Source organism: Dipteris shenzhenensis, chromosome 1 (assembly GCF_047967505.1).
Source record: "Dipteris shenzhenensis isolate YYH24624 ecotype China chromosome 1, Dip_SZ_1.0, whole genome shotgun sequence".
In the NCBI taxonomy this organism is placed as follows: Eukaryota; Viridiplantae; Streptophyta; class Polypodiopsida; order Gleicheniales; family Dipteridaceae; genus Dipteris; species Dipteris shenzhenensis.
Genome location: NC_141596.1, coordinates 17,742,222 through 17,768,646, shown reverse-complemented (window position 1 = coordinate 17,768,646; position 26,425 = coordinate 17,742,222). Strand labels below are relative to the sequence as shown.

The 26,425-nt window shown below is 44.9% G+C and overlaps 1 protein-coding gene across 1 annotated transcript in view; it reads right to left on the bottom strand.

Moving 5' to 3' along the window:
* The window catches only part of LOC147905481 (uncharacterized), a 97,532-nt gene that overhangs the window by 40,093 nt on the left and 31,014 nt on the right, over positions 1–26,425 (bottom strand). Inside the window, exons 7-13 of the mRNA XM_087378583.1 lie at positions 25,056–25,147; positions 24,861–24,957; positions 24,717–24,761; positions 8,516–8,578; positions 8,306–8,383; positions 8,063–8,187; positions 7,455–7,581 (exon numbers count right to left, since the gene is read on the bottom strand). Coding sequence (XP_087234709.1) covers positions 7,455–7,581; positions 8,063–8,187; positions 8,306–8,383; positions 8,516–8,578; positions 24,717–24,761; positions 24,861–24,957; positions 25,056–25,147 — 627 coding nt within the window. The remainder of the gene's footprint in view (positions 1–7,454; positions 7,582–8,062; positions 8,188–8,305; positions 8,384–8,515; positions 8,579–24,716; positions 24,762–24,860; positions 24,958–25,055; positions 25,148–26,425) is intronic.

Below are 26,425 nucleotides of genomic sequence, written 5' to 3'. Positions count from 1 at the left end.
ATGTGGTGGTCTTGCCTAATGTGCAGGGTCCAGAGTGTGAGAGGGTCCTTGATCTGAAGGTGGAGGTCCCACATGGTCTGTATGTGGTAGTGTTGAAACCCTTCTCACTCTAACTGGAACACATAGAGGGGCGTCAAGAGCAGGCCTGACGTACAACTAGTGACAGTGCTGAAGGTTGTGGTTGAGTAGAGGCTGCGCCAGAAGCTTTCATGTGTCTTTTCTTCTTTTTAGGGCAATCTCTAGCAAACTGTCCATAGGTCCTGCAAATACGAGACTGGTCCTGCCTGCCTGCCTGCAATCTGGACTCTAGCATTCTTGATTGGTCCTGCTCTACTTGCTCCAAGCCCCCCCGCCCCCCCCCCCCCCCTTCTCTCCTTTCTGCCCCCTCTCCTCCCCCTCGCCCACCCTTCTTGGCCAGACTCTCTTTTCACTTGTGTTCTCCCCCTCATCAGCCTGAGTTACGGATCTGTTAACATTGTAATTCTTGGCTTGTTGACCTCTCATTTGGGGTTGTCTGTGCACATGGACTTCCCCCCTTTTGCAAGAGACTTGGGCTGTTGTTTGCACCTCTGCAGCGCTGCTTGCAGGGCATTTCGGCTCCCCCACATCTCTGCAAGGGATTTTTAGCATGTTTTGCCACTCCTAAGAGATGTCCCAGCCCTAGTAGTCGTTTCCAGTGGCCTGCCAAGGGCTTGTCCAGCCCCTTTAGTACCCACAACCTTTGAGTGGCGGCATTCCCTTTGCCTTTACCTTTTTTTTTAAACCCTTCAGGCTGCCCCTTGACATAGGCCTTTTGGGGTGCCAATAGGCTACCTCCCCTGACCCCCTCCCCTTTTGTTTCATCCTTTCATCCCTCCTTTATCCCTTTTCCATCTCCCTATGTCCCTTCCTCTTGTTTTTCCCCCTTACCTTTTTCCCCTTCAAACTGCCTTAACAACCAAGGCATTCCTTTTTTTATTACCCCTTTCTTTAGAACGTGAGTTGAAAGGTGGCAGTATGACCATGGGTTCATCCAAAGCCCCTTACCCTATTGGCCCAACTACTACTCTATCACGTAGAACATCTGATCTTGCATCATAAAGTCAAAGAGGAGGGGTTCCATTGCTCCTCTCCTACGGCTATAAAATTAAAGCCCCAGAAAGGATGGGAAGTACTTCCAACTGCTCCAATAGAATCCCCTTTACGAGGCTGCAAGATCAAGACTAACATCTCCAAGTGCAATGTGGTTATCGTCTGAGACATCAAGATAATGGGTCCCAACTGCCAAAACTTTATCGACGTGAAGCCTCCCTTGGGCAAGGCCTTGGCCCCGAAGATCGAGAAAAAAGGGGGTGGGAGTCTCCTATGTGCTGGCACTATGGGAGCCGTACCTTGGCTTGGTGAAGGGGCGGGATGGAATTGAGACAAAGGAGGGTAGAGTGAGCAAAAGGCCTAGGCAAGGTGGATGCTGCCAAGGGGGGTCAAAGTCAGAGCTGCGGGGAACGGGGGCAAAAATGGAATGATTGGAGGGTGGATGGTGAGGGTGATCATTAGCTGTGCCAAAGGGGCAGCGGGAGGTGGTGAAGGGGAGGGTGCGTTTTTTCTCTAGAGGGGCTATACTCTGGGAGGCCTCAGATTTCACCATGAAACCGACGATGCAAGCTCGCCTGAGCAGAGGGTATGCCTTGTTAGCCAGACTGAGGTAGTGCTTCCGTTCACATTTTCAGGACCCTCGCACCAAATATCTACTGTTTGACTCTTTGGTTTGATCGGAAAAGATGTATTGCAGCCCTTGTTGGGGGCCAGACTTGTCAGATACGGAGTGGGCATGTGTGCAGCGACTACAGGTTTTTATGCTATCACGGATGATTCGCAGTAAGCCGTCAATCCCTCACCAGATCATTCAGGCTCAGTTTGATCTTCACCATTGCAGGTTGATATGGCTTTTCAAGTCATTACCTAGTTTTATAGAGCTGTAGAGACTGCCTCCTCCCAATAGGAATTTGAAAGACCGGCCATTTTCATCATGGCTCGAGCTGATTCCATAAGGTTTCTGTCTCACGTCATACGGAGATCGCACTTCTGGACGCAGTAGACTACCATGGTTAGCATTATCCTCCTCCATGGCGCTATCAGCGAGAGGTGACCAGAGATGCTGGTATGTGCACACAGTGGGGTGGTTTGAGCGACTAAGGTTACATATGCATAGACTTCCTCCTTTCCAGTACAGCATTGATGTGCTATTCTCCCCACTCCAATATGATGAGGTCAACCGTCAACCAGGTCATAAGGAAGGGTCTTCTACAGCTACATTCCGGACCTGGTTGGCACCGGCTGAGCTCCACCCCTCCATTGGTCTTCCGAAGACTTTATGAAACTTTATTTCCTTCTTTCTTCTTTCTAAACTCGCCACCATCTAGGGTCTCATGAAGAATCTCCTCAAGCAAAGACTCTAGGATTTTTGCAATCACCCTGAGTACCATCGTCCGCAAGGACCGAGGCTACTATGGGCGAGGACTCCAACATGGTTTTGAAGCAAGCCCTGATGAAAGATAGAATGGGTCCATATTCCAAAGCCCATAAAGCATAGCATCATTGGAAACTGATGTTTTGTCTCCATGTCGTCTACCCTAAAGGTGTGGTACCGAGGTATGAAGAAGAAGAAGTGCAATCCAAGGAAGATAGGCTATGCTCCACAAGGTGTGGGTGCAAGAGCAAGAGGGGAGTGCAACACATCCGTATGAGACCAAAGACCTAATTGTACTTAGTTGGAAATAAAAATGCATGCACTGGTATTTATACCCAAGCACTAGTCCATAGAAAAATAAGAAAAAGTATCCTATGTCCTACATATCCATGTCTTTGTAAAATTCCTTGAAATCCCCACTCAATGACATGGGTGAAGTACTTTGGAGACATCTCAAAAGTAACAGTGTACCTAAACACCATGGTTGCACAAATTTGTCCCAACAGGGTATAGGAACCTATGGGGAGTACGTAGAAGAGAAAACAATGTCATGTGACAATCCCCATTGACATTGTCTGGCATCCCTCATGCTTAAGACATCTTTGAAGCATATGAATGACTCTACGAAGAGAGCTTTTGTGAATATGACCGCCAAATTATCCTCCATGGGACAGTAAACCAGCTGAATGAACCATCATCAATACAATCCGTGATAGTGATTTTCAATGTATTTCATGTGAGTGTGGAGCACTGGTTGTGTGCAATGGCGCTGCATGAATGGCTATCACAGTGTATGGGAGTAGGGACACCCTCATGGGAATGCTGTAAATCATTACAAAAGCTTCCTTAATCACGTACATTCAGCTGCATTTGCTCCAGCTTCGCTAGATGAAAGAGAGGCTGCTTCTTAACTATACCTAGATTAGATCTGCAGTCATCAATGTCCCCTGCCCAATAAAAATCTTTAAACCCATGAATATCCACATGATTCCCTCTAGCCTAATGCAAACAACAAGATAAAGTGCCACACACACATCAGAGAACTCTCCTGGCTGCATTCCAATGTGTAATAGTGGGACAATGCAATGTCAAGCCTCCTAGAGAAGAGGTAAATGAGACTTCCCACAAACTTCCTGTAAAGAGTGCCATCAAACTTTTTTGCATCATCATCTTTGCTAAGTTTGAGCCCCATGTCCGTAGGAGTGGACATTGGTTTGCTGTCCTGCATTTTGAATTTCTGCAATATATTCAAGGCATACTTGGATCCAGAAATGGAGATTCCTCGTTGATTTTGTCAAACTCCAAACCAAACAGCAATCATCTCAAACTGAGAGAAAAGCATTGGTTTTACCACATAAATTTTCAGCTCATTATTGCCCCACAAGAGGAAGGAGTTGACTATGAGCAAACATTTGCTCCCGTTGCTAAAATGTAGACAATATGTTGTGTTGTTTCTCTTGCTGCAATTCATGGATGGTCAGTGTACCAGATGGATGGGAAGTACTTTCTTGAATGGAGACCTTAAAGAAAAGGTCTATGTGAAGCAGGCACCTGGTTTTGCTGTTGATGGGCAGGTCAAAAAAGTATGCAAGCTCAAGAATGCCTTGTATGGTCTAAAGCACGCCCCACAGGCATGGTATCAATAGATACACAGTTTTTAACTATCCAGCCAAATTTGCATGTTCTACAAGAATAGGGCAAAATTATCATCCTCATTTTCATAAGTGGATGATATTATACTCATCATAGCCTAGTGCTACAAGTCTTGCTTTATACTTTTCCACTTCACCATTGGCATGGTATTTGATCATGTACACCCATTTGGTGCCAATCATGGACCTTCCCATTGGAAGATCTACAAGGTCCCGTGTCTTTCTTCCAAATCAATCTCATTTCTGATTCCATTGCATTCATCCATGATGAATTGCTCATGGCATCATCAAAACATGTAGGCTCACTTGAGCTTGCATCAATATGCTCATTAATGCATCTTTGACCCAATTTAGCCTTTTGGTGGTCTTGCCAAGTTAAGGTATCTTGAACCCTTTTGTCATCTCGGGATTGTTTTTCCTCTGTGTACAACAGGCTGAACATATTTTCTCAACATGTCTACGAGGCAAAAGTACCTGTTTTGGTTGGCGATGGATACCAAAACTACCCTAAAAATGGAGTTCCGATCCTTTTGGATAGTGTACAACAGACTTACATAGGTGCCAATTGAGCGTTTTTGTAATTATTTCTCACGAGGCTAATGACCTTCAATGTCAAGACTCATTGATTGGATGTTTGTCCTCTGATCGTAGCCGTTGATTATACTGACGTAGTAGAGGAACGCCGAGAAGTCTACTTCAAAGATGACCTTTGAATGACTCCTAGAGTCAAGATGACATTGGATGCTTAGAAATTTTGCTAAGGGTGGATTTCCAACTAACTAAACCAACTCTTTGTAGTCTAGTTAAGTTGGAATAGCTAGAGTCAGCTAGCCTCACTTAGGATAGGTTAACTACTCCCAATTAGGTCGCATCACCTGCCACGCAGCAGCCCTGCCACTCCCATGTTAGCCCTGCTATGTGTCTATGCATGTTAGTCCTGCCATGTGTCAGCCCTACTTATTATGGTTTGTTGAGGCAGATTGGTGTGTGATGTTGGCTGTGGATGACAACAAGTTGAGGCTACCCCTGAGGCACATGCGAGCGTGGAGACAGGCTCGCAAGGCAGATTTCAAACTACTAGTAATGGACATGTGAGTGGTTCACTCGAATTTGAGACGAGCTGTTGTAGACGAGTTGCTTCGCCAAAGAGATGCTTGCAAGGCAATCTAGATCATTTTGGGCTGCAGGCGAGCTAGCTAGTTTCAAGCTGGACAAGCAACAAGTCGAGCTGTAAGTGGTTCGATCGAGTCTTAGATGAGTTGTGGTAGACAGGTCGCTTTGCCGATGAGATGCTTGCAAGGCGAACTAGATGGTTTTGGGTTGCAGATGAGCTGGCTGGTTTCAAAGTAGACAAGCAACAAGTCAGACTGTAACGACCAAGGCAAGATTATGACTTGCACAAGTCTGAGCACTTGATCTCTATGCAAGCTTCATGTTACCATTGTGGGGAAGAGGCACAGCCTCTATGAGTATCCAAAGCAACAAGGGAGTTTGAGAGCTTAGCTCTCGTTAGCTCCAAGAGTTCAGCGCAGCATAGAAGTTCAAGCGACCCGCTTGTAGAGTAACATCCATTCGAGCGATCTCCAACAAGCAGCCAAGCAACAAACACCAATCGCAAGCAAGTATCTACGCAGCAACAACAAGCGACATGGGCGATACACTCCACCCCTACAGAGCAACATGCTCTGATACTAAATGTAGGTGCAAGAGCGAGAGGTGAGTGCAGCACATTCGCTACTCCTACTAAACTAATCGCTCCTACGCACTTATCAATTAATTTATCAAGCTTGTTTTATGTTCACGCATTAACCGAAGTTTGCGCCCCTCAATTTCCGATTAATGGCTCATTAACCTAACTCTGCTGCTCCGTCCCTACTCCTCCTCTACTCACTCCCTCCTTCCCCCTCCAACCTCTCCCTCTCAGCCTCCACGCCTCTCCCTCTCAGCCCCACTCTCTCCCCGTCGCCTCACTTCCAGCCTCTCCCTCCCCCCTTTCCAGCCTCTCCCTCTCCCCCTCGCCTCACTGGTTCAGCTTCCCCTCCGCCCTCCCTCTCGCAGCCTCTCCCCTCCACTCAGCCTCTCCCTCTGTCCCTCCCCCTCCCTCAAGTCTGCCTCCCCCTTCCTTCCTTCTCCCCCTCATATATGCTTCGCTGAGGCGGCAAGCACGAAACGTCTAGACTTTCGCGCATTTTCAAGCATTTTCCTTTTTGAACCTTCTAGATAGTTTGTCGCTAAATTATTCGCCGGAGTGCCTTAGGTTAATCTGGCATTGCACCTCCCGCCTCGCACAACTAATTAATTAATAGCTTGTTTTCATCGACTGGGGGGCCCTATCTCGTAGGAGAGAAGGAAATCATTTGTACTTAGTTGGAAATAAAAGTACATGCATTGGTGTTTATACCCAGGCACTAGTACATAGAAAAATAATGAAAACTATTCTATGTCCTACATATTCATGTGTTTGTAAAATGTCCTACACAAGGGCCTAGGTACTAGGTAGTGACTGCAGAGCATCTTAGACGGAGGAGGAAGACCCTTCATCATCAATCTAGAATGGGGACATATTGGTACTCACGTAATTCCTCCATTAATTTTCTTGTCAGTACTTGTCATCGACCTATTATAAGGGCCCTTCTCGACAACTTATTCCATACACATAACTTGACCTATAAGAGAAACCTAATTGAAGATTCCTTGATTTTTCAATGGAAAAATTCAACAAATTTCCTAGGTGAAAAGATGAAATAGAGAGACATCTCTACAACACCCCGCCCCCCTCTTTCATTGCCTTACCACCCTTCCCCGCCTCCCTGTTTCACTAATTCATACATTTTTTAATCCTTTGCAATTGTAGGAACAACTCCTTTTTTTAAGGAGAAGCTGCTATGAAAATTACATGAAGCCCTTGGTCTTGTAGTTCTATATAACTAGAGGACAATAAAAAGAAGCTGAGAAGAAGGCAACCAGAAAAAGGGAGGTGAATAGTAGAAAAAGTAAGACTTTTTCAGGATCTTCCTTCTCGAAAGAAAACAAACGAACAAGTAAAAACAATAATTTATCAGCTCAGGAGTCTTAATTCTAACATCGTTTGTCAAGGAGAAAGGGACTCGTATATTGAATCAGATGCTTTGATGCTGAAAAGGATGATTTTACATAACACTAGTATGATACAAGATAGTTCATTCAAACTCAATCGGAGTTGATGCCAAAATAGGTTTATAAATAAATACAAATGCAGGATTATTGAAACTTTGCTACAGAGAGCCAGGCGTGAGTTATAAACAGGGTACCAAACTCAAATTGAAAAGCTCTGAATTGTGAAGTTAAAGGTATGGCATCATTTAGGGTTACATTACCTGCTCATTTAGTTTATTCATATTATCATAAAGTGTATGAATCTCAGCCACAGCATCCTCCTTTTTCTTGCTCTCTGCATCCAGTCTCGCTAAAATTTGTAGTCTCTCATCTTCTAGTTCTTTAAGTCTGCAACGTTGTTTTTTAAATCTATGAGTTTGAAACTTACCAAAAAATTAGAGATTGCTGTACTTGAATATTTTGCAAGTCTATAGTGATTTCATTGGCAATATCTAGAATGAGGCAAATATTTATTCCACAAATGATAAAACAGAGATTTATATAACCCTGAGTAAACCTGCTACCCTATTTGTCAACACATCACAAAGGAAGAGAGAAAGTAGCAAGGTACACATGCCTTTTCTTCTAAGATGAACAGTTCAAGCTGCAAATATAGCTGCTTGCTCTTGTTAAGAAGCAATTCCATGTGTGCTTGCAAGGTACTAATGAGTGAGGCCTTAGGAGTAAATTACCAACACATTATGTCGATCTGTCTTTTAACTTTGTGATCATAATACCAGTGTCCATTTTCTATCGTTCATCCCTTCTATAATTCAGAAAGACGTAATAATCACCAAGTAAACTGGGATTGAGGAATGGACTAACTGGCCTTTGTTTTATTGCAGTGGTTTGATTTAGGCTCTCTCTTGCTTCTTGGATCTTATCTTGCCATTCTTTCTTTTTCTTTTCATGATCCTTTTGCAGACTGTGCAGCTCCGTTTCACAAGCTTCCGCCTGAGGCTCTAGAAGAATTAAAATTCCCCAAAGAAAGAGCATAATAATAACTTACTTAAACGTTCTATGCAATGGCATAAGTCATTTCTATGAATACCAATTAACAGACTGGCCATACCTTGCTCAAACTTGCCTTCACAGTATCTTCAATCTCAGCGGAAATCTCTTCTAGGAACTTTAATCTGTCAATCTCCAGCTGTACTGAAAGTTATTCCACATATACAAATAGTGAGAAAACCAAAGATATTAATCTTATCTTAGAGGTAGGTTTAAGCTCATGATGATAAGGTCTCTGTTTGCATGCCTATATCACACACAAATTTCTTACCTGCTTAGTGAGACTGCATTGTTGCTCCTGGGCAGCTTGTAAAGCTTGCTCACTTTGTTTCAACTGAGAGCAAAAAAACAATTAAATATTACAAATGCGTCTTCTAAATATTACTGGAATAAGAAAGAAATACACATATCTCCAGACTGTATGATATTTCTTTCTCCTTACAAGAATGCCAAGAAAGGGAAATAGGGGAGCTCTATGACCAGTCGAAAGTATGCTCTTATCGTGGCAAGAAGTCAATGGCAAACCTAAGGACAACCAGGGAATCTGATAAAGAGTAAAGTAACCCGTCTGTTCTCCTCTACACCGGATCGATCCCCAAAGGTGAAAAGAGTGAGAACAATCCTGTTGGAACCAAGTGCCAAATAACTAGACTGTAGCAATGCTGGCAGCCAGCAGAGAATCAAAAGCCACCTAGAAAAAGCCTTGTCGTTGTCTGAGGGGACGTCCGATCATTGTCGGAGGTGTTACCGAAGGCGTAAGTCCCTTGGTGTGAGATGCAAAGAGTGCGTGTCACGACGAATGTTGAGGCGGAACTACTAATGTCTTCCTCATGAACGTTAGTGCAATCGATCACGCAGTGGTGAAAGTGACAGTGGTACCTGTGAGATGGTGCAAGTGCAGGGCAAACGAGTATCGAGTGGACAATGGTTTCAATAATAAGCACGAAAGTGAAACACACTCACAAGAGCCATCCCTAAACGTGGACAAGGATGAGCTCAAGCCACGGTCCTCCGTACCAACTAAAGGAAAGTGAAGGGAAGGGGACACACAATGAAGGGGTGCTAGAGCTGCAAACAGAGATGTAAGGGAGCATAGCACATAAGATGGAAATGACCAATACACTTAATGGAGATACACTCAATAGCAGATACACCAAAGATTCACCAGGCGAGTTCGTGACTCCAGCCTCGCTCTCTCCACTCATGCTCAATGATCGAATGCCAAAATGCCCTCTGCTCGAATGCCTGAATCCCCTCTCATCAGCTCCTCTTAACTGTTTGGCTTCTTCTCGTTGGAAATCTCCTTCCCTTGCTCCTATTGGTTGTCTTCCTGTCTCCTTAGCCATTCCACCATTTTGTCCTTGATGTCTCCTACCACTACCAACCTCTTCCAAGTGGGTGGCTAAGTACTCCATGTGCAGCCCCTTTGGTCTAATTCCTCCATGTGCACCTCTAGCTAGTTTGACTGCTCCATGTGCGTCTCCTAGCGCTTCTAACTCCTAGTCTCCCTCTGCGCCACAATGTGCATTGTTATCACCACCATGTGCACTGTTGTCATGCAGCAATGATGACAGTCGTCACATGTGATTGCTTCTGTAGAAAAGTGAGAAGTGGCCATGGTTGTCTCAAGTTGTCATCTGGTTATGGTTGTCACTGGTTAACACGGTTATCATTGGTTGACATGATCGTCATTGGTAGACATGGTTGTCATTGGTTGACATGGTGGTCATTGTTGACATGGTCGTTTACTGGTTGACATGGTCGTCACTCCAGTGACATGGTTGTCATTGGTTGACATGGTCGACCAGTGACCAGTTGTTTGACATCTATTGTCATGTGACTTGAACTGGGTGATGCATTTCTGCACCCACTGTCCACCTTGGAGGAAAGAGGTGCGGATACACCTCTTGATTGAGTTGGTACTGGCCGGTGATGAGGCCTCTGGTGTTGGTGTTGAGTCATCCATACTATTTCACCTTTCGTTTGTGACCTTGTCACAGCTCCCAACACTGCACCAATCAAATGGGGTTTGTCACCCTCCCTCACCACTACTACGTCAACCATGTTGACTTGAGATGTTGGTTCCCCTCTGCCATTGGGACAATCTCTGGCGTAGTGGTAGTTTGTGTTGCATTGTGTACAATAGGATCCCCCCGAACGGTTGTGTACAGTCATCTTGGTAGTGGCCGTGAACGAACATAGTGGTAGGGAGAAAGAAAGAAAGGAAGTTTATTAAAGTCTTCGGAAGACCAATGGGTCTATGAGACTGTGAAAATCCTGGTACAAACAAACTGTGAGGTTGAAGCTACTAAAACGAGCATCCACACCAATGCAGAATGCAAAAAATGCAAAATGCAAGCTAACACTAGGAACGAAAAGGAAACAGAGCAACTGGTATGGTGGGTGGGTAGCTTCATTGGCCTCCCTCACCTCAACCTATTGGAAAGGGAAGGAGAGACAAGGCTAGGAACATGGCTCTGATACCACATGAAGGAACATAGTGGTAGGGAGAGAAGCAAGCTAACACTAGGAACGAAAAAGGAAAGATAGCAAACATAATGAAATGGAAATAAAATGGAAAGGAAATGAAAGCAATGAACAAGTACTCACATGTAGACCAAAGTAGCTTGTATTTAAATGGGTTGAGTGATTTGACAAGTGACAAGTACAATGCCTTTATAGGATAGGCACACACACACTAAGTACCAAATGTATATGGGATAACTCCCAATATGAAACGTTGATAGGACAAAACCTGTATCAAGTTGTTGACCACTGTATATAGCTATGGGTAGGCACATAGTTGTACACATCTAGGGTAGGTGTGGGCTTTTGGCATTTGTGGATTTTTCTTTCACAAGCACGATGGACTGATGTATAGTTTTTTGAGACAATAAAGTATGTTTTGCAGGGACTTCATGGGAAATGATGAAATGCAATGTGGTTGTACCAAACTTCCAGACCAAGGGTGTCCAATGTGTGGTCAAGTGAAATGTTTTTGGGGTCATGTAAAGTTAAGTCATGAAGGGTTTTTTAATATTTTCCTGAGTCAACACGGTCTTGCATGTTACGGGAATTTGATATGTTTTGGTGCCCATGCCAAGGGGCTTTTCATGTGGGTTTATGGGGGTGCATGCAAGTCTTAATGTGCATGCTAATGTGTGTGGGAATTGTGTGACCAAAGGTCCAAAATGTGCATTTAATGTGCCTTGGGGGGTATTTGCATTTTTTTTATGGGAGTGGTAAATTCCACATGATGACGTGGCTGGAAAATATGGAAGGGAACGTGCACATGCAAGGTGGCTACGTGATCGAGAATTGGGATGCTCTGGCTGACGAGTGGAGCTACATGAAGATGGCGGCTGGGAGCTGATCGGGTTGACACTGGAAGGATCTACGTTGCACTGGGGGGGTCTCTACAGGAAAGCCGGAGACCATGGCGACGTGTGTGTTCCATGAGGAGGAAGCTATTGTAGTGTGTGAACCTTGATGAAAGTCTGTGAGCTCCATGAACTGAGAGGCCGTGGCTCTTGTTGGAGGTGTTTATCAGAAGTGGTTTGGTAGATGACTGCTTTGTGGGAATCGTAAGGATGCCGGCTGAGGAAAGGAATACTGTGGCTTGGTGAAAGCAGCTCGAAGATCCTGTACAGGGAGTCTGACGATGGCTGGAGTTTTTTTTGTGAAAGGGTGTCGCTACTTCACGGACAGTTTGTTTGGAGAGGGCCGTGAGTTCCGAGTGCTTTGTGAGGGAAGAGAAGCTGTAGAGTTGGCTACCTTTACGTGAAGGAGATAGACGACGAAGGTGCTGCAGCGAGAACATGAGCTGATTGGTATTCAGGGCACACAATCGTTTCAAGGCTGAGGGTAGAGACGCTTTTGACCAAGGAGTTTTGTGAGCTTGTGTGTGCTGAGAAGACCTTGGCGTTGGAGACCTCCAGAGATAGCGAGCTGTTTGTAGTTGGCTGAGCATGGCTACCACACAGGCATGACAGAGAGAATGCATGGTCTAGTTTAGATCATTTGAAGGATTGTAGGTGGCACTATTGCAGCTTTGTGGGAATTACGAGCTGTTGTTCTTGATGGAAGCTTAGGGGTGTGGGCTGTGGGTTCATAGTATTCTGAGGCTAACTGTTCTCTGAGTTTTGGGGGGGAAGTTCAGTTCTAAGTTTATATGTTTCGGGTTGTGTAGTCTTTTGGTTCTCTCTGAGTTTGTGTGATCCATGTTCAATCAGTTTTTGTGGGGGTTTGTCTTGGTGTCTAGTACAAAGACACATACTCTAGAATCTGGTGCATAAGCTCATCATCTACGAGCCCTATGAAGTCTCAGCTATCTGACGTGGTGAAGTACATAAGTCCTGGTTGTCTTTCTCCTTTTTTTTTCTTATCATCTTTTTGGCGATCCTGCTGGGGACAGGAGTAGTTTTGAATTGAGATTGGGTACTCAAGACAGAACGGCCCAGAAGATTGGCTAGGGAATGTTGCTTGAATTTCTGTGTGGTTAGGGATTGAAACTATGAAGACAGGATTTGCTCCTCTCCCGGTGAGCTACTGCCCTCCCCCTCTCCCTCGCTGCCCCCCCTCTCCCCCCCCTCACTACTCCTCCTCTACCTCCCCTCTCGCCAGCCCCCTCTCCCTCCTCCCTCACCCTCCCTCTCTCCTTCCTCCTCCCTCCCTCACCCTTCCTCTCCCCCCCGGCTGCCCCCTACCTCTCCCTCCCCGCTGCCCCCTACCTCTCCTTCCCCGCCCTCCCTCTCTCCCACCCGCCAGCCCCCCCGCCCCCCTCCTTCACCCCCGCTATCTGACGTGGTGAAGTACATAATTCTTGGTTGTCTTTCTCCATTTTTTTCCTTATCATCTTTTTGGCGATCCTGCTGGGGACAGGAGGAGTTTTGAATTGAGATTGGGTACTCAAGACAGAACGGCCCAGAAGATTGGCTAGGGAATGTTGCTTGAATTTCTGTGTGGTTAGGGATTGAAACTATGAAGACAAGAGCTGCTCCTCTCCCCGTGAGCTACTGCCCTCCCCCTTTTCTGATTTCTAGATCAGTCCACCAGGGATGTCCTCTTGCCCCTTTTCTTTTTCTGTTTGTGGCGGAAGCTATGAGTATCTACATTAGATCTCAAGCTGATATTTATGGGCTGAGGCTTCCTATCCGCCGGGAAAAAGAGCTCCTAGATAGTGAGTTGGCAGATGACACGGCTGTTTTTTTGGATGCCTCCCCCAGGACGCTCACTTCCTTCCGGACAGCCTTGGATTTATTTTGCACAGCTGCAGGCGCACACATTGATTGGCATAAATCCAATGGTTTTTGGATTTGCAATGATGACACCCCGGATTGGGGTATTGATTTTGGCTTCACTTGGGTATAGAGGGGCGTCTCCGTTAGATATTTGGGCTGCCAGGTTGGGGTGGGCATCTCTCCTTCACAACAGTTTGCTCCGGTGTTGGAGAGCATCAGAAGAAAGCTCCTTTTCTGGAGCTCAGCCAAACTTGACTTGGCTTCCAGGGTGGTGGTGGTTAACCAGGTTCTTCTAGCCATAGCTTGGTTTGTTTGCTCTTGTTGATGCCACTCTAGGGATTGTATCACTCAGCTTAAGAGGCCTGTACGAAACTTTTTATGGAGTGGTCTAGATGGCACATCTGATGTTACAACCAGGGTGGCTTGGGAGACCTTGATTCTTCCTACAAGAGAAGGGGGTTTGAATATCGTCGACCCGGATCTACAGTGCAGAGCTTTACTCTGCAAGGTCATTGTGAGAGGACTTATGCCAAGGCAAGAGCCTTGGAAGGATTTCTTTATCAAATGCATATAGTCTCACACGCCCACTTCAGGAGAGGATTGGACACACAGTACCAGATGGGTTTTCACCACAGCCCACCTCAGATCTTCCTCTTCCTCTTCCCCTTCCCCTCTTATGGTTGCTATCCTGAAAGCATGGGCCAGCTTCAGGAGTACTCTTCGCAGGATTCCCCCATCCACCCGTGAAGAGATTGAAAGGCAGCCTATCATGTGGAATGACAGGATTTTGGATGAGCATGGCAGACCACTTGGAGCTTCTCCTTACATGCAGTGGCCAAGATGGGAGAGGGGCCCTACATCTACTATGGAAGCATGGAAAGCCTTTAGGAAGCTTCTTGCAGACCAATAGGCCCAGATGGTTCTTAATCTCAGAGGGAGTGCAGGGAGAGTCCGACAGATTGATGCAGCCTTGCCCTTGGATTGGGTGGAGGCAGATGACATGCCTATTACTTGCTCCACCTGGATGGGGGCATTTTCCAGACTAGGAGTTCCTTTACAAGTGATTGCTTTTCATGACACACATGAGGATGCCTTAGTCTTTGATGTTTCTTCGGGGGGCAGGCTGTCCAAATCCACAGACGATATCTTGTTGGAGGTACCGTTTCAGCCCGTCAGGATAGTGGGCTTCATGGATATGGCTCTCTTTCAGAATAGTACTTGGATCCTAACCCGCTTCTCATCGCCCTGGGCTCATGGAGGCTGTGGCTCTATGGAGGTGTCCCAAGTTTCTGTAGTGGGACCCTGGGGAATGGGAATGGATAGATGAAGGGCACTGAGAGAAGGGCATCCCTTCTTTCGTTACACGGTTAGTAATGCCAGAAAATTCCAGCTCAGCTATATGGGTTGGAGGCCTACCAGAGCTCATCATTGGGAGAACTTTCAGATTTCAGCTGACTTGTAGAAAATTTTTTGGCAAAGGCTCTGGAAATCCCACCAGAATAGAAAAATCACTCTCTTCTTTTGGCTTTCTATTCATGGTGGGATAGCAGTAAACCATTGGAGATCCAGGTTCGGAGCTGACCCTTCTTGCCCTCGTTGCCTTTCTGCTTTGGAGACAATACAGCACTGCCTTTGGGATTGCAAACAGGCGAGAATCATATGGAAGGGGATTGCAAGACTTTTAGCAGTTTTGTTCGCCTACCTTTCTATATGACCTAGGGATCAGTGGCTTGGCTTACTCTTTTAGGGCCCCAAGTCTTTTTTGAGAGACTTGACTCCTCTTCGACTCTTCATATCCGACGACACCTTGTGGATTCGTGCTCTCTAGAGGATGTTTTGGCCACTCTCTTCAAGGCTGCTCATTCCTTGGTCGATTCTCCATGGGAGGTCTTAGCTAGCATTGCTGCATGGCACATTTGGAGAGCCAGATGCACTGAGGCTTTGGAGGGTTCTCAGGTTCACCCTTCTCAGATCTTGGCCACTACTTGGACAGATACGGTACACACTCTGATGGCCAGTTGGGCGACCATGCAGGGATCATCTCGAGCAGCCTCCTCCAGGAGAGTTACTTTTCTCAGCGATTGGAGAGACTCTCCCTTCTTTGCTGAGATTTCTATAGGGTTGAGTTGGCATTTTCAACCTCAGCCTTGGTTTCTTTCTACTTCATTGCTCTGAGGTGTTTTTTATTACATGCTTAGCATGTTGTATTTCCGCACAGAGCTTGCTCTAGCGAGTTTCTTTCTTACTTAATAGAAGTCTCTTTTTTGCAAAAAAAAAAACTATGAAGACAAAGCCTCGCATGAGAGTGATTTGTGAGTTACGTGGGGAGTGTGGACATAGGAGAGATAGATGTTTTGATGTTGAACTTCTGGTGATACGTCTCCGTGCTAAGGTTCAAAAGGCTTTGAAAGTGATTGCTCTTAGGAAGAAGAATGCCAGTCAGATGCAGGGTAAGTTTTCTTCAGTAGAGTGATTATTTTTGTTTTCTTCCCAGAAGAGGTTGGGTAGTATTTTTGGTTGGGAGTGTGTTTGAGATAAGTTAGTCAAGAGGAGAGATGGCTCATGAATTTCCTCGATTTCACGGGTTGCCCAATGAAGACCCAGAGAGGTTTTTTGAGTGCTTGGAGTTCACAGTTCTTATTAAAGACAGGAATGCTCTAGAATTCCTTCTTCAGATTCTATTCTTTTGTCTGTTGGGAGAAGCGAGAACTTGGCTGCAAACTTTCTCTGCAAGGATGCGTGATGATTAGGGTGCTCACTGAAACCCGACTTATCCAGAGGTGAGGAGAGCTTTCCTAGACAGGTTTATGTGTGTTAGAGATCCTGATGGCATTTGGAGAGAGCTATGTTTATTGTAGCAACAGCCGACTCAATTAGTGGATGAGTATGTCGGTAAGTTCACTGTGTTGTGGAATAAATGGCAGGGGGCCTTATTACCTAAAGTTCCTCCCAAAGTCATAAAAAAGGATAGGTTTGTTGCTGGTCTGAAGCCGGAGATTAGGATAAAGATTGAATGTAAAGAGCTGGTCACTTATGAGGATGCTCTCAAGGTAGCAAAAGAGAAGGAAAGGAAGCAGTTAAGATTGTCACAAATGATGCAGGAGGTGCCAATGGTTCAGCATGTGCCTGAAATTATCTCTCATGTGAAGCTCCCAATGGAGCAGTAATAAATGTGGATGCTATAGAGGATGAGATGACCCCTCTTGCAGAGGACCACAATGGTGAAGTCACTCTTGGTGTAGCCATAGAGGATGTGTACACAGATGGTACTACATACGCGGAGGGCCTCAGTGTTGCAGAAGGGAAAGGGTGAGAACATAGAAGATGTGGGGGTTAAAGAGGATGGGAGAGCAGTAGGGAAAGAGAGGATAGAATTGAAGTCATGTTGGATGAAAGAAAGAAAGAAAGAAAGTTTATTAAAGTTTGCTAAAGACCGATGGGTCTATGAGACTAGAGAAAAACCTAATACAATGAGCAAAAGGGTGCAGCTACTAAGCGAGCATCCTAACCCATGCTAGAAAATTGTGTAGACAAAGTTAATGATATCATAACACATGTCCATCAAGTCTCGTGATTGGTGAGCATCCGGTTCCACCCTCGGCTACCTTGGTCGCCATCTGGCAGGATATCATCTACACTCTACGCTCTACCTGGGAGCGTGGGACTCCAGCCTCTAGAGCAACTATCGAGAGGCGTGCTCGTTTTTGCAAGGCTTGGCCTGCAAGATTTTTCTACATCTTTATTCCACGAGGGATTCGCTGGTTGTATAGTCCCCCCACTTGGTTGTTAGCCCCTGTACCAGAGATCCCCTAGGCACTGAGCTGGGTTTCTCGGGAACAGGCGGTTTTTTCTTTCAGGCTTTTCTCGGTTTTTCCATACTCAGCACCTTCAAGGCTACTGTTTTGTATGAAGTCTTTCAAGCATTAATAGAAGGTTCCTTTTTTTGAAGAAAAAAAACACATGTCCATCAAATCATATACAGCTATCCTGGAATCCATGTGGGGACACAATCTAATCCAATACAATATAATAGGCATATAGAACATCAAGCTGTACCCAACGGGTGGACTGGGCTGTGTAGGCAAGAAGCCCGTAATGGATCGTTGTCTGCTATTTGGATGAGTAACCTGTCGTGCCCTCCTAGTTACTACTTGACGTATGTGCACCTGACATTAGTTGGTGGCGAGCTCAACCGGTGGCACAACTTCTATGTGTACCACCATATGCACCACCTGGGCTCCCTTAACTACTGCTTCAATCCAGTGCTCCAGTACTTTACTTTGACCAAGGGTGGATCTTCTTTGACCAAGGTCAGTCCATGCTTGACATGCCCAGACATGTACTCCTCCAGTCATGTAATGCTCCAGTCATGGCCTATTCATGTATCACTCTAGTCCCGTACTGAATGACCGAAGTGTGACTAGGTGTGACTAAAGTATGACCAAGGTCTATCCATCCTTGTCATGTCACTCCACTGACCAAGATGTGAACAAAGTGTGACCCAGGTTTGACAAAGGTCTAACGATCTTGGCATGTTGCACCACTAACCAAGATGTGAACAGGTGTGACCCAGGTGTGACCAAGGTCTGATCACCCTTGACATGTTGCTCCAGTGACCAAGATGTGAACAAGGTATGACCCAGGTGTGAACAAGGTTCGACCATGGTATGACCCCACGTGACTAAGGTCTGACTAGTAAAAGTACAACACTGCCCAAGAGATAATGTTGGTACTTTGTCATGGCATACACGATGCTTACACCCTCCCGTTTTGTAGTGTTGTAGTTTTGTTCCGCTCCATTCAATTGTCTGCTGGCAAAAGTCTAATTTGTGGTCTGGGTCAAGTTGGGCTAATATTGCACCAATGGCTAGTTCACTGGCATCCACATGTACATGAAAAAATGACATCCCAGTTGGATTGTCATAGAATGGATGCCTTCACCATACGGTCCTTGAGATTGTCGAAGGCTAGCTGCTGAGGTATGGACAAGACTCTTCTTGATAGAGGAGTTCTGTCAATGCCACTGTGATGTCAACATAGAACCGGATGAACCTTCTGTAATAACCCACATGCCCCAAAAAGGACTTCACTTCTCTGGGTGTGCGGGGAATGGGCAAGGTGAGTATCACCTCCACCTTAGCTGGATCTGTAGTCATTCCTTCAGCCGAGACAATGTGGCTAAGGAGAACCGCTCGCAGTGCTAGGAAGAAGCACTTGTTAGGATTTAAGCCCAACCGGACTTCTCTGCACTTGTCAAAAACTCATCTCGACTTATTGATGTAATCAGTTTGTACAGCAGGGTCGACATGAGAGGCATTCTTACCATTGAAAGCCGAGAAATCATCCAAGAATACCTCAAGAAACTTCCCAATATTCACTTGGAACAGTTTGGTGACAAGATGTTGAAATGTTTCCAGTGCATTACACAGACCAAAGGGCATCATTCTATAGGCATATGTTCCTTACTGGGTGACAAAGGTGGTCTTTAATTGATCCTGCCCTTGAACCCTTACTTGGTTGTACCCGCTATATCCATCCATGAAGAAGTACAGAGCATGACCAGCCGCCACTACCTCTAGCACCCTATCTATGAAGGGAAGCAGAAACTGATCTCGTCTTGTGGCAGTATTCAAACTCCGATAGTCAACACACACGTGGAGTTTGCATGTCTCTCTCTTGGGTACAATTACAATTCTACTGACCCAATCAGAGTAGTTCATTGGGTAGATTTGGCCTGCTTGCTCCATTTTCTGGATATCAACTTGGACTGCCTTACCATAGTTGGGATTCATGCGGGATGACCCTTTAATCACTGGGTCTGCATCTGGGTATAAGTAGATGCGGTGCTCCATGAACTCAGCCAGGACTCCCTTTAAATATGTGTGTGACCAACCAAAAGACATCCACATATTCTTGGAAAAAGTCAGTTAATGCAGCAAGAAGGCAATCATGCTCCCAACCCCAACTAGCTACCTTCAGATGCTGAGGTTGGTCCTTAGTCCCAATGTTGAGATACTGCCAGTTCTGATCCACCTGGGGCATGCTTGCAGATGTGCAGTTAGTGGTCTCCCCTTCTCCTAACCCTGCATGTACAGTCCCTGATGGTCATGAGATTGCAGGGGAGGGGAAAGAAATAAAACTCCGTAGCCTCAGATAATGAAGCTGAGTATTTGTCCTCAATACATGGCTTGAAACACAGCCAAGAAATAGGGGTCCGTAAGCCTTGTATCTATGAGGACTCTTTGCTGGTAATATGTCACATGCAAGGAACTTGGCAAGTGCACAACAAGACACTCAATCACCTGCTGAGAAGATGACTAAAAACGAATAACAAAGTTACTTGTGAGGGAAAGACCTTATAGGCTGTTGGGGGATACATAAGATAGAATGGGAAAAGACTCAGTGCTATGAAAAGTGATTGGGAAAGCAGAAGCACAAAAATAATGGAAGTCTCTCATAAAATATCTATGGTGGCCATTTTGCACGAGGTTACAGCTCGGAATGTTTTGCAGCAGGGTACTTTTGGCCTAATATCCATAGAGATATTCAGGAATGATGTACCACTTGCCATACCTCTCAGGATTTGGGGGAAAAGAGTTAAAAGGGGCCCGCTACACCCCATTCGTGGATTAGGCCCTTTCAAAAAGTGGGGGCTCGATCTACAACACTCCCGTCATGGAAAAAGTATATCATAGTGGCTACATATTTTGTTACCAAGTGGGACGAACCCTAAAGCGGTAGACAATTTCTTGGTAGAAACATTTGTTCATAGTTTGGGTGCCCTTTAGATAGTAACAGGTCATGGCCCCACGTTCAAGGGGCGAGATTTATCAGATCCTGCTATCCAAACTTTTAGTTAAGCTGAGGTTTTCTTTAGTATACTATTCTCTCATGTCGAGGGAGGGGGTATCAATTCTCAAGTTCATGCACTAGGGGGTTGCTTGGATCGTGTCTAATAGAGTTTTACTTTTGTTTAAGTTAGTTGTTGTGGGGAAATTCCCCACTTATCTATCTCAATCGAATGGTGGTGTTTGATCCCACATGGACTACTTGCACCAGCACTTGCTAGAGGCTTTGAAATTTAGTGGCAAACAGCCCGAGTCAAGGATCAAAACAGAGAACTAGGTCACCTTCCTTGAGCTGGATATTGATAATCTTTTGTCATGATATTTTTTTGCTATTTCTTCATGGTGAGAGCATTTAAGTAGACTCATCACCTATGCTCATCTAGGGAAGAAATGTGTGATATGTTGCCTTGCATTCCCCAAGGTTTTGCTCTAAGGCTGTCCTAATGGCACTCTGTAATATAGACTAGGAAAAACAACAAAATTGTGTGGCCTTGTTGTAGGTAAAGGTTATATGCCCACACAATCTATGGATCTTTTTTATCCCAATTTTGAGTGTGAGACCCTCTTGTTTCTTAGGATGACCCCTAGGACATAGTTGGTGCTTTCCATCTACCCATTTTCCGTAGGCTTATAGGGTGTGGTAGCTCAATGGACAATGGAAAGTTGCTTGACCATTCCTTATATGAGGTCATTCATGAAGTGGTCCATGGCGATCTTCTTACCGGCTTTGAACTTGCAAATGACTTGATCTAGTAGGCATTTGGCCTACTCACCACAACACTCTTATGGGTAGCTACTGCCTCTGACCACTTATAGTAGTAATTTGTAGCCACTAAGATATAGATTTTCATAGACAATGATGGAGGGGATATGGACCCTACAAAATCTATGCCACCTTTCTCGAAAGGGATGAGGGAAGGACCTTATGTGATCTTAAAGGCCTATACAAATGGGATAAATTCCGCCTTTAGAGGTTTAAGGCAAGATGAGAGATATAAAGAGGAATGCAGGAATACGGACAGCTAGATATCTTTAAAAGACTTTTAATAAACTTTATTTCTTCGTTTCTTTCTCTCAATAGGATAGGATTGAACTATCTCTCAATCTCTCTTTCCCATACATGAAGAGAGCGAACGGATTGAATAAATTAATGAAAATCTCTCAGTGGAACAAAGAAACTCTCGTAAAAGGCAAACGAAGAACTATCTCAATCTCAATCTCACTCATACTTTCACAAGATTGCAATGCCTTAGTGGAATTCAAGGGAGCTCTGATACCATGAACAAACATTAAGAGGGAGAGGAGAAGAGTGGAGATGAGAGAGGTCTCTACTAGAAAACACACCAAAAATGACTAACTATATACTATATTAGTTGAAAAGAATGATGCATACCCCTCTATATTAGTTTCCAACGCTTGTGCCTTTTTAGCACTCTCTGTGTTAGTATGCACAGTAAGAATACATGATGTTGAGATAAATCCTCAACTCTCCATCTTCCTCTGGACTCCATGGTGAAGTGGGGTTACATCTTCACACATTAGAACACCCTTCATCGTAACATATCTTCCCCATGCTGCCAAGTATGGGAACATGCTTAGCAAATGGAAATAGAAAATGTCACATATCACCCCGCATGAGTTATCAACACCTCCATTAACTCCTCATTCTAGCAAATGAAGGCCTGCTAATTTTGGTGGACTAGACGACGACACTTGTGTATCATTTGTGCCTTACTCAAAAGGTGATACTAGTCTCGAATCTCTGTTGACAACATAGAGTTTTACACTCATCATCGTACCACCTATTGCAGGCTATCAAGCCAAGAGGCAATGGGTGGGTGGAGCGGATATGTGTGTGAAGGTGTGTAGGGCAGCCTCACGGAGGGAGCTAATGATCAGAGCAGTTGGATCTTCTAGGAGCAGAGTGGAAAGGTGTGCAGAGTACTCATGGGAGAGGCTATGATTAAAGTGTGTACCATGATATATAGTGTGGGTAGGCGGTGTTGTGGTGTGTATCATAAGACGGGGGATGCAAAATACTTACAGCTCAAGGCAGCAACATGCACGCCCTCGAGGGAGCACCATTGGCTGGAGCAGGACGTCTTGAGAGAGGTTATTTTCCGGTTTTGGCCTCGCCTTTGGAGGAGCTTATGCTCGCACAAGATTTCCTATTTATTTTGGCTGATGACTCGCGGGGGTCTGCCCATTGACCCCTGGTTGGAGTAGATGTGGGTAGATGGCAGATGCATTTGTTGTCCAAAAGGAGTTCTAGAGATGACTCCCCACTGCCTATGGGGGGGTGCCCGGTAGCATAGCAAGTATGGTTGGCATCCCTTACGATTGTGGCTAGCACGCAGAGGAGGATGAAGGATTTCACCTGGGGGATGGTAGCCTGGCTCACGGAGGTCTTCTCGATTGATCCGGCCTCACGATGTACAAGGTACATGGATAGCAAGTCTCTCGGATCAAGATTCATGACACATCTCCGCCTGCCGATCACGCCCACTGCACATACCAGAGTATAGCATTTAGGAGACAGTCTCCAGCATTACTATTTGGAACACCTGGGTCGCTCGGTGCAGTCGAGTGATGGGAGGCGAGTTAGTCTCCCGATGGCCATACTAGTAGCCCTTTGGCAGAACATCATTTTCACCCTGTGCGCTATCTAGGAGCGTGGTAATCTAGGTTCGAGAGCGACCCCGAAAGGCTGGAGCGTTTCCGCAAGGCCTGGCCTGCATGAATTTTCTACACTCTTTCCACAAAGGGTATTTGCTAGATGTATAGACCACCACCATGGTTGTTAGCTCCCATTTCACAATCTCTCTAGGCAATGAGCCGTGAGACAACAGGCTGGCTTCCCTATAGCTAGCAACCATTTTGTTTTTCATCTGCAGCTGCTTTCGGAAGCTGTTTGTATGGTTTTTTCTCAAGCGTTAATAGAATTCGCCTTTTCTTTGAAAAAAAAAAGACGGGGATGCAAAAATGAGAGAAGAGATGATCAGCTCTTGGAGTTGGCGGCGAGGCAGAGAAGTCAACGATATGCGAGGTGAAGGTAGGAGATCCCATGAGGTAGTCAAATACACTGCAATCCCCCCTCCACCTCATGTGGGAAACAAGTGAATCCACCCGAGAAGGGTCATTGATCCAAACCATTATAAATGACAAGATCATGTATCATGCCCATGTCCAAGAGGATTGATTGGGGCTCTCGCCTGTCTATAAAAACTCAAGATATCCTTTCCTCATCTAGATCGACATCTGGCAATAAAATAGAGATGTCACAAAAATCCAAAGTGATACCTGGTGTATGCCCATGCTCATATTGGTGTACCCAACAAGGAGGACTACCCCATGGCTCGAGAAATCCAGATTCCGTGTATAGGGCTGCGTATTGTGAAGTCTCACTGGCTCAGCCTCCTCGCGTAGGTCTCTAGCAAAGTGTGAGGTAGCGAGGAGGAAATAGCATATTGCAATGAGGAGGACCTGTTGAGAGAGGCATCAGATCCGAGTCCACAAAAATCTAGAATGCGTGTCATGCCTCCTGACGGAGACCATCCCAATGAGAGCCAATACAGCCACAATAAGCAATCAAACAAAGTCTTTTGGTAATCTTCGTTGACTATTTTATGCAGATAAAATTCCCTGCAGTTTTGCTTCTCCATTGGCCATCCGCCATAGGGTCTCTTCTCCAATGCATTGTAGATCTCACTCTGTATGGTTGCCCCTAGCCAATGTCTTCTGCAATAACTCCAGTGCACTATATGTTGCTCTGCTGTAAGATTGGTTTAACATTGGCCGCAAGGCCTTTCTATTCCCCTGCTGCCCTTCTTCCTCTATAACATTTTACACATTTTGTATGCTCAAAGGAATGAACTTATCAATATAAATGCACATGGATGTGCTGCACTAAAATGATTGAGGTCTATTAAGTACTTATTTGCAACCTTTACTTTTGTCTTTCTATAAGCTCATTTGTTAAGAACTGTTAAAGAGTGGCAACGGTCTAAAATGTTTAATGTGTCTTATTATAAATGCTGTATTCTAATTTTCAGGAAGTATTGGAAAAGTTGGATGCGATGAGGCAAATGTGTGCCAGAGGCAAGAAGTCTCCACATTGTAAGTTCGGATTGATGGGCTGTATTCCTCTGGGTGGCTATGATGAGGCTAAATTACACTTTTGTTTTGTGCTTTCATGAGACTTTGATCATTCCTAATTCTAGATATCCATCTAGATTCATGTCTAATATTTTCTGCAGCCCATTCATCAGCAGACTGTGGGGTCATTTTTTGCACGTAATAGCATCTTTACAAGATACTTTCGCAGCTCATTCCACAGAAAATACTCAATTGTGATGGGTGTTTCTTGCATACAATTCATAAACACCTTCATGAGGAAAACCATGTTGTCAGCTGTGACTCGTGCAATGACCTGAAAGGAAAAAAGAATTTTGCTATCAGCAAAACAAACAAGGACCATGATGACTCTTACAAATGGCAAACATATTTGTCATGCTCTTTGAATTGTTACCTCTTTATAGCGCTCAACTTGTTCCAAGGCTGACACTTCTGCTTCCTTTTTGGAAAGAGCTATATCCAATTCTTTCTTCAGTCTCTCATTCTCTGTTCTGGGATAGAAAACAAATTCAGATAGTAGGCACAGGCATTAAAAATTACTTCATAGCCGATAAGCGTTTTGCTTTTCAGATTCTGCAAAGAGTATTACCTCAATTCGACTTCATTTGCAGCTAGTCTTGATATATCCAATCTGTATTGCTCCATTTCAACTTCTTTTGCTTTTGCAGACTTCCCAATACCCTGTCAAAACAATTGGTAAATACAATTTGAGAATCTCGGAAAAGAAGTTTCCTACTTTTATTTTATTTTTGCGTGAAATAGACTTCTTTTTAAGTATGAAAGAAACAGCCAAGAGAAGAAACTCAAGGCATAGATACATCATGCGAAGCATGAAAAACCCCTAGGAAAATACCACTCAAATGGCTCAACAGTGGAAATGCCACATCATGCCTGCGATGTCCTTAGAAAAGAAAGGACAACCTCTCCACACTCTAAGAAAAATTGGCCTCCTAGCCAAAGCAGACCTAGACGATCCTTGCATCCTCAACCAAATAGCCATTAGAGCATGTACACTATCTACATATATACTGGCCAAGGTATGAGCTTGGTGGACTTGGGTGCCATCAATAGCCTCTTTGCATCTAGAACTCCAAATGTGCCAAGCACTGATGCTCGCTACAATGTCCAGCTAATGTCCATTGATGCATGTGTAAGTGTGCACTGAGAGACAAGGATGGCATGAGACTCTCATTAGGTGAAGCAGGTACAACATCAAAGTCTCATATGCTCTGCAGAGCCTAGGTGAGATGATCACAAATGTACTCCCAAAAGGAAATGAAGAAAGGAGAACACCTGAACCTGAGCATTTACCATATGAAGGCAAGTAAAGAAGTCCTGAATTTCGAGCTGGTAAAAGTGTATTAGGAGAGATCCTAATATCTATTTCACAAAGAGTGAGACTGTCTGCCAAGCCCTCAATCTGGTACTATCTCTATCAGTTGTATTAGGATCTGTGCTAAGGAGGGAAGCATATAAATCTGGAGCAATATGCATGACACATCTGGATCTGACTGCAAAATCCCCCAAGAGTCAATGAGAAACAGTTTCTTTGCCATCTCTAGGACCAAGAGTAGAGAAAAAGTATTCATTGATTCTTCCCCCCATCTGAATCTAGAAAGACTCCCATGCATGATAAAAAGCTCAGATCTACTCTCTAATGTTGGTGAGCCATTGCTACAGCAAGGCTCTTAAAGACAAAGGCATCTGAGGGTCCTTTATGCTCTCCCTTAGTAGGTTTGCCAATTGTTGACGAATAGCAACCTTCTTCCTAAGGATATCCTGTCTCTTAGGCCTAGAAATGGAGAGATAAAAGTCACTAACATTAGAGAGAGCTGTTGTCGAAGTAGAACGAGAATCCAAACCATCTTGCAAGTAGGAGTCCCAAATCTACATAACTGCCACTGAAAGATCCTCCTTTGCATATAGAGCATCAAGAGTCCTCATACTGGCAGATCGAGT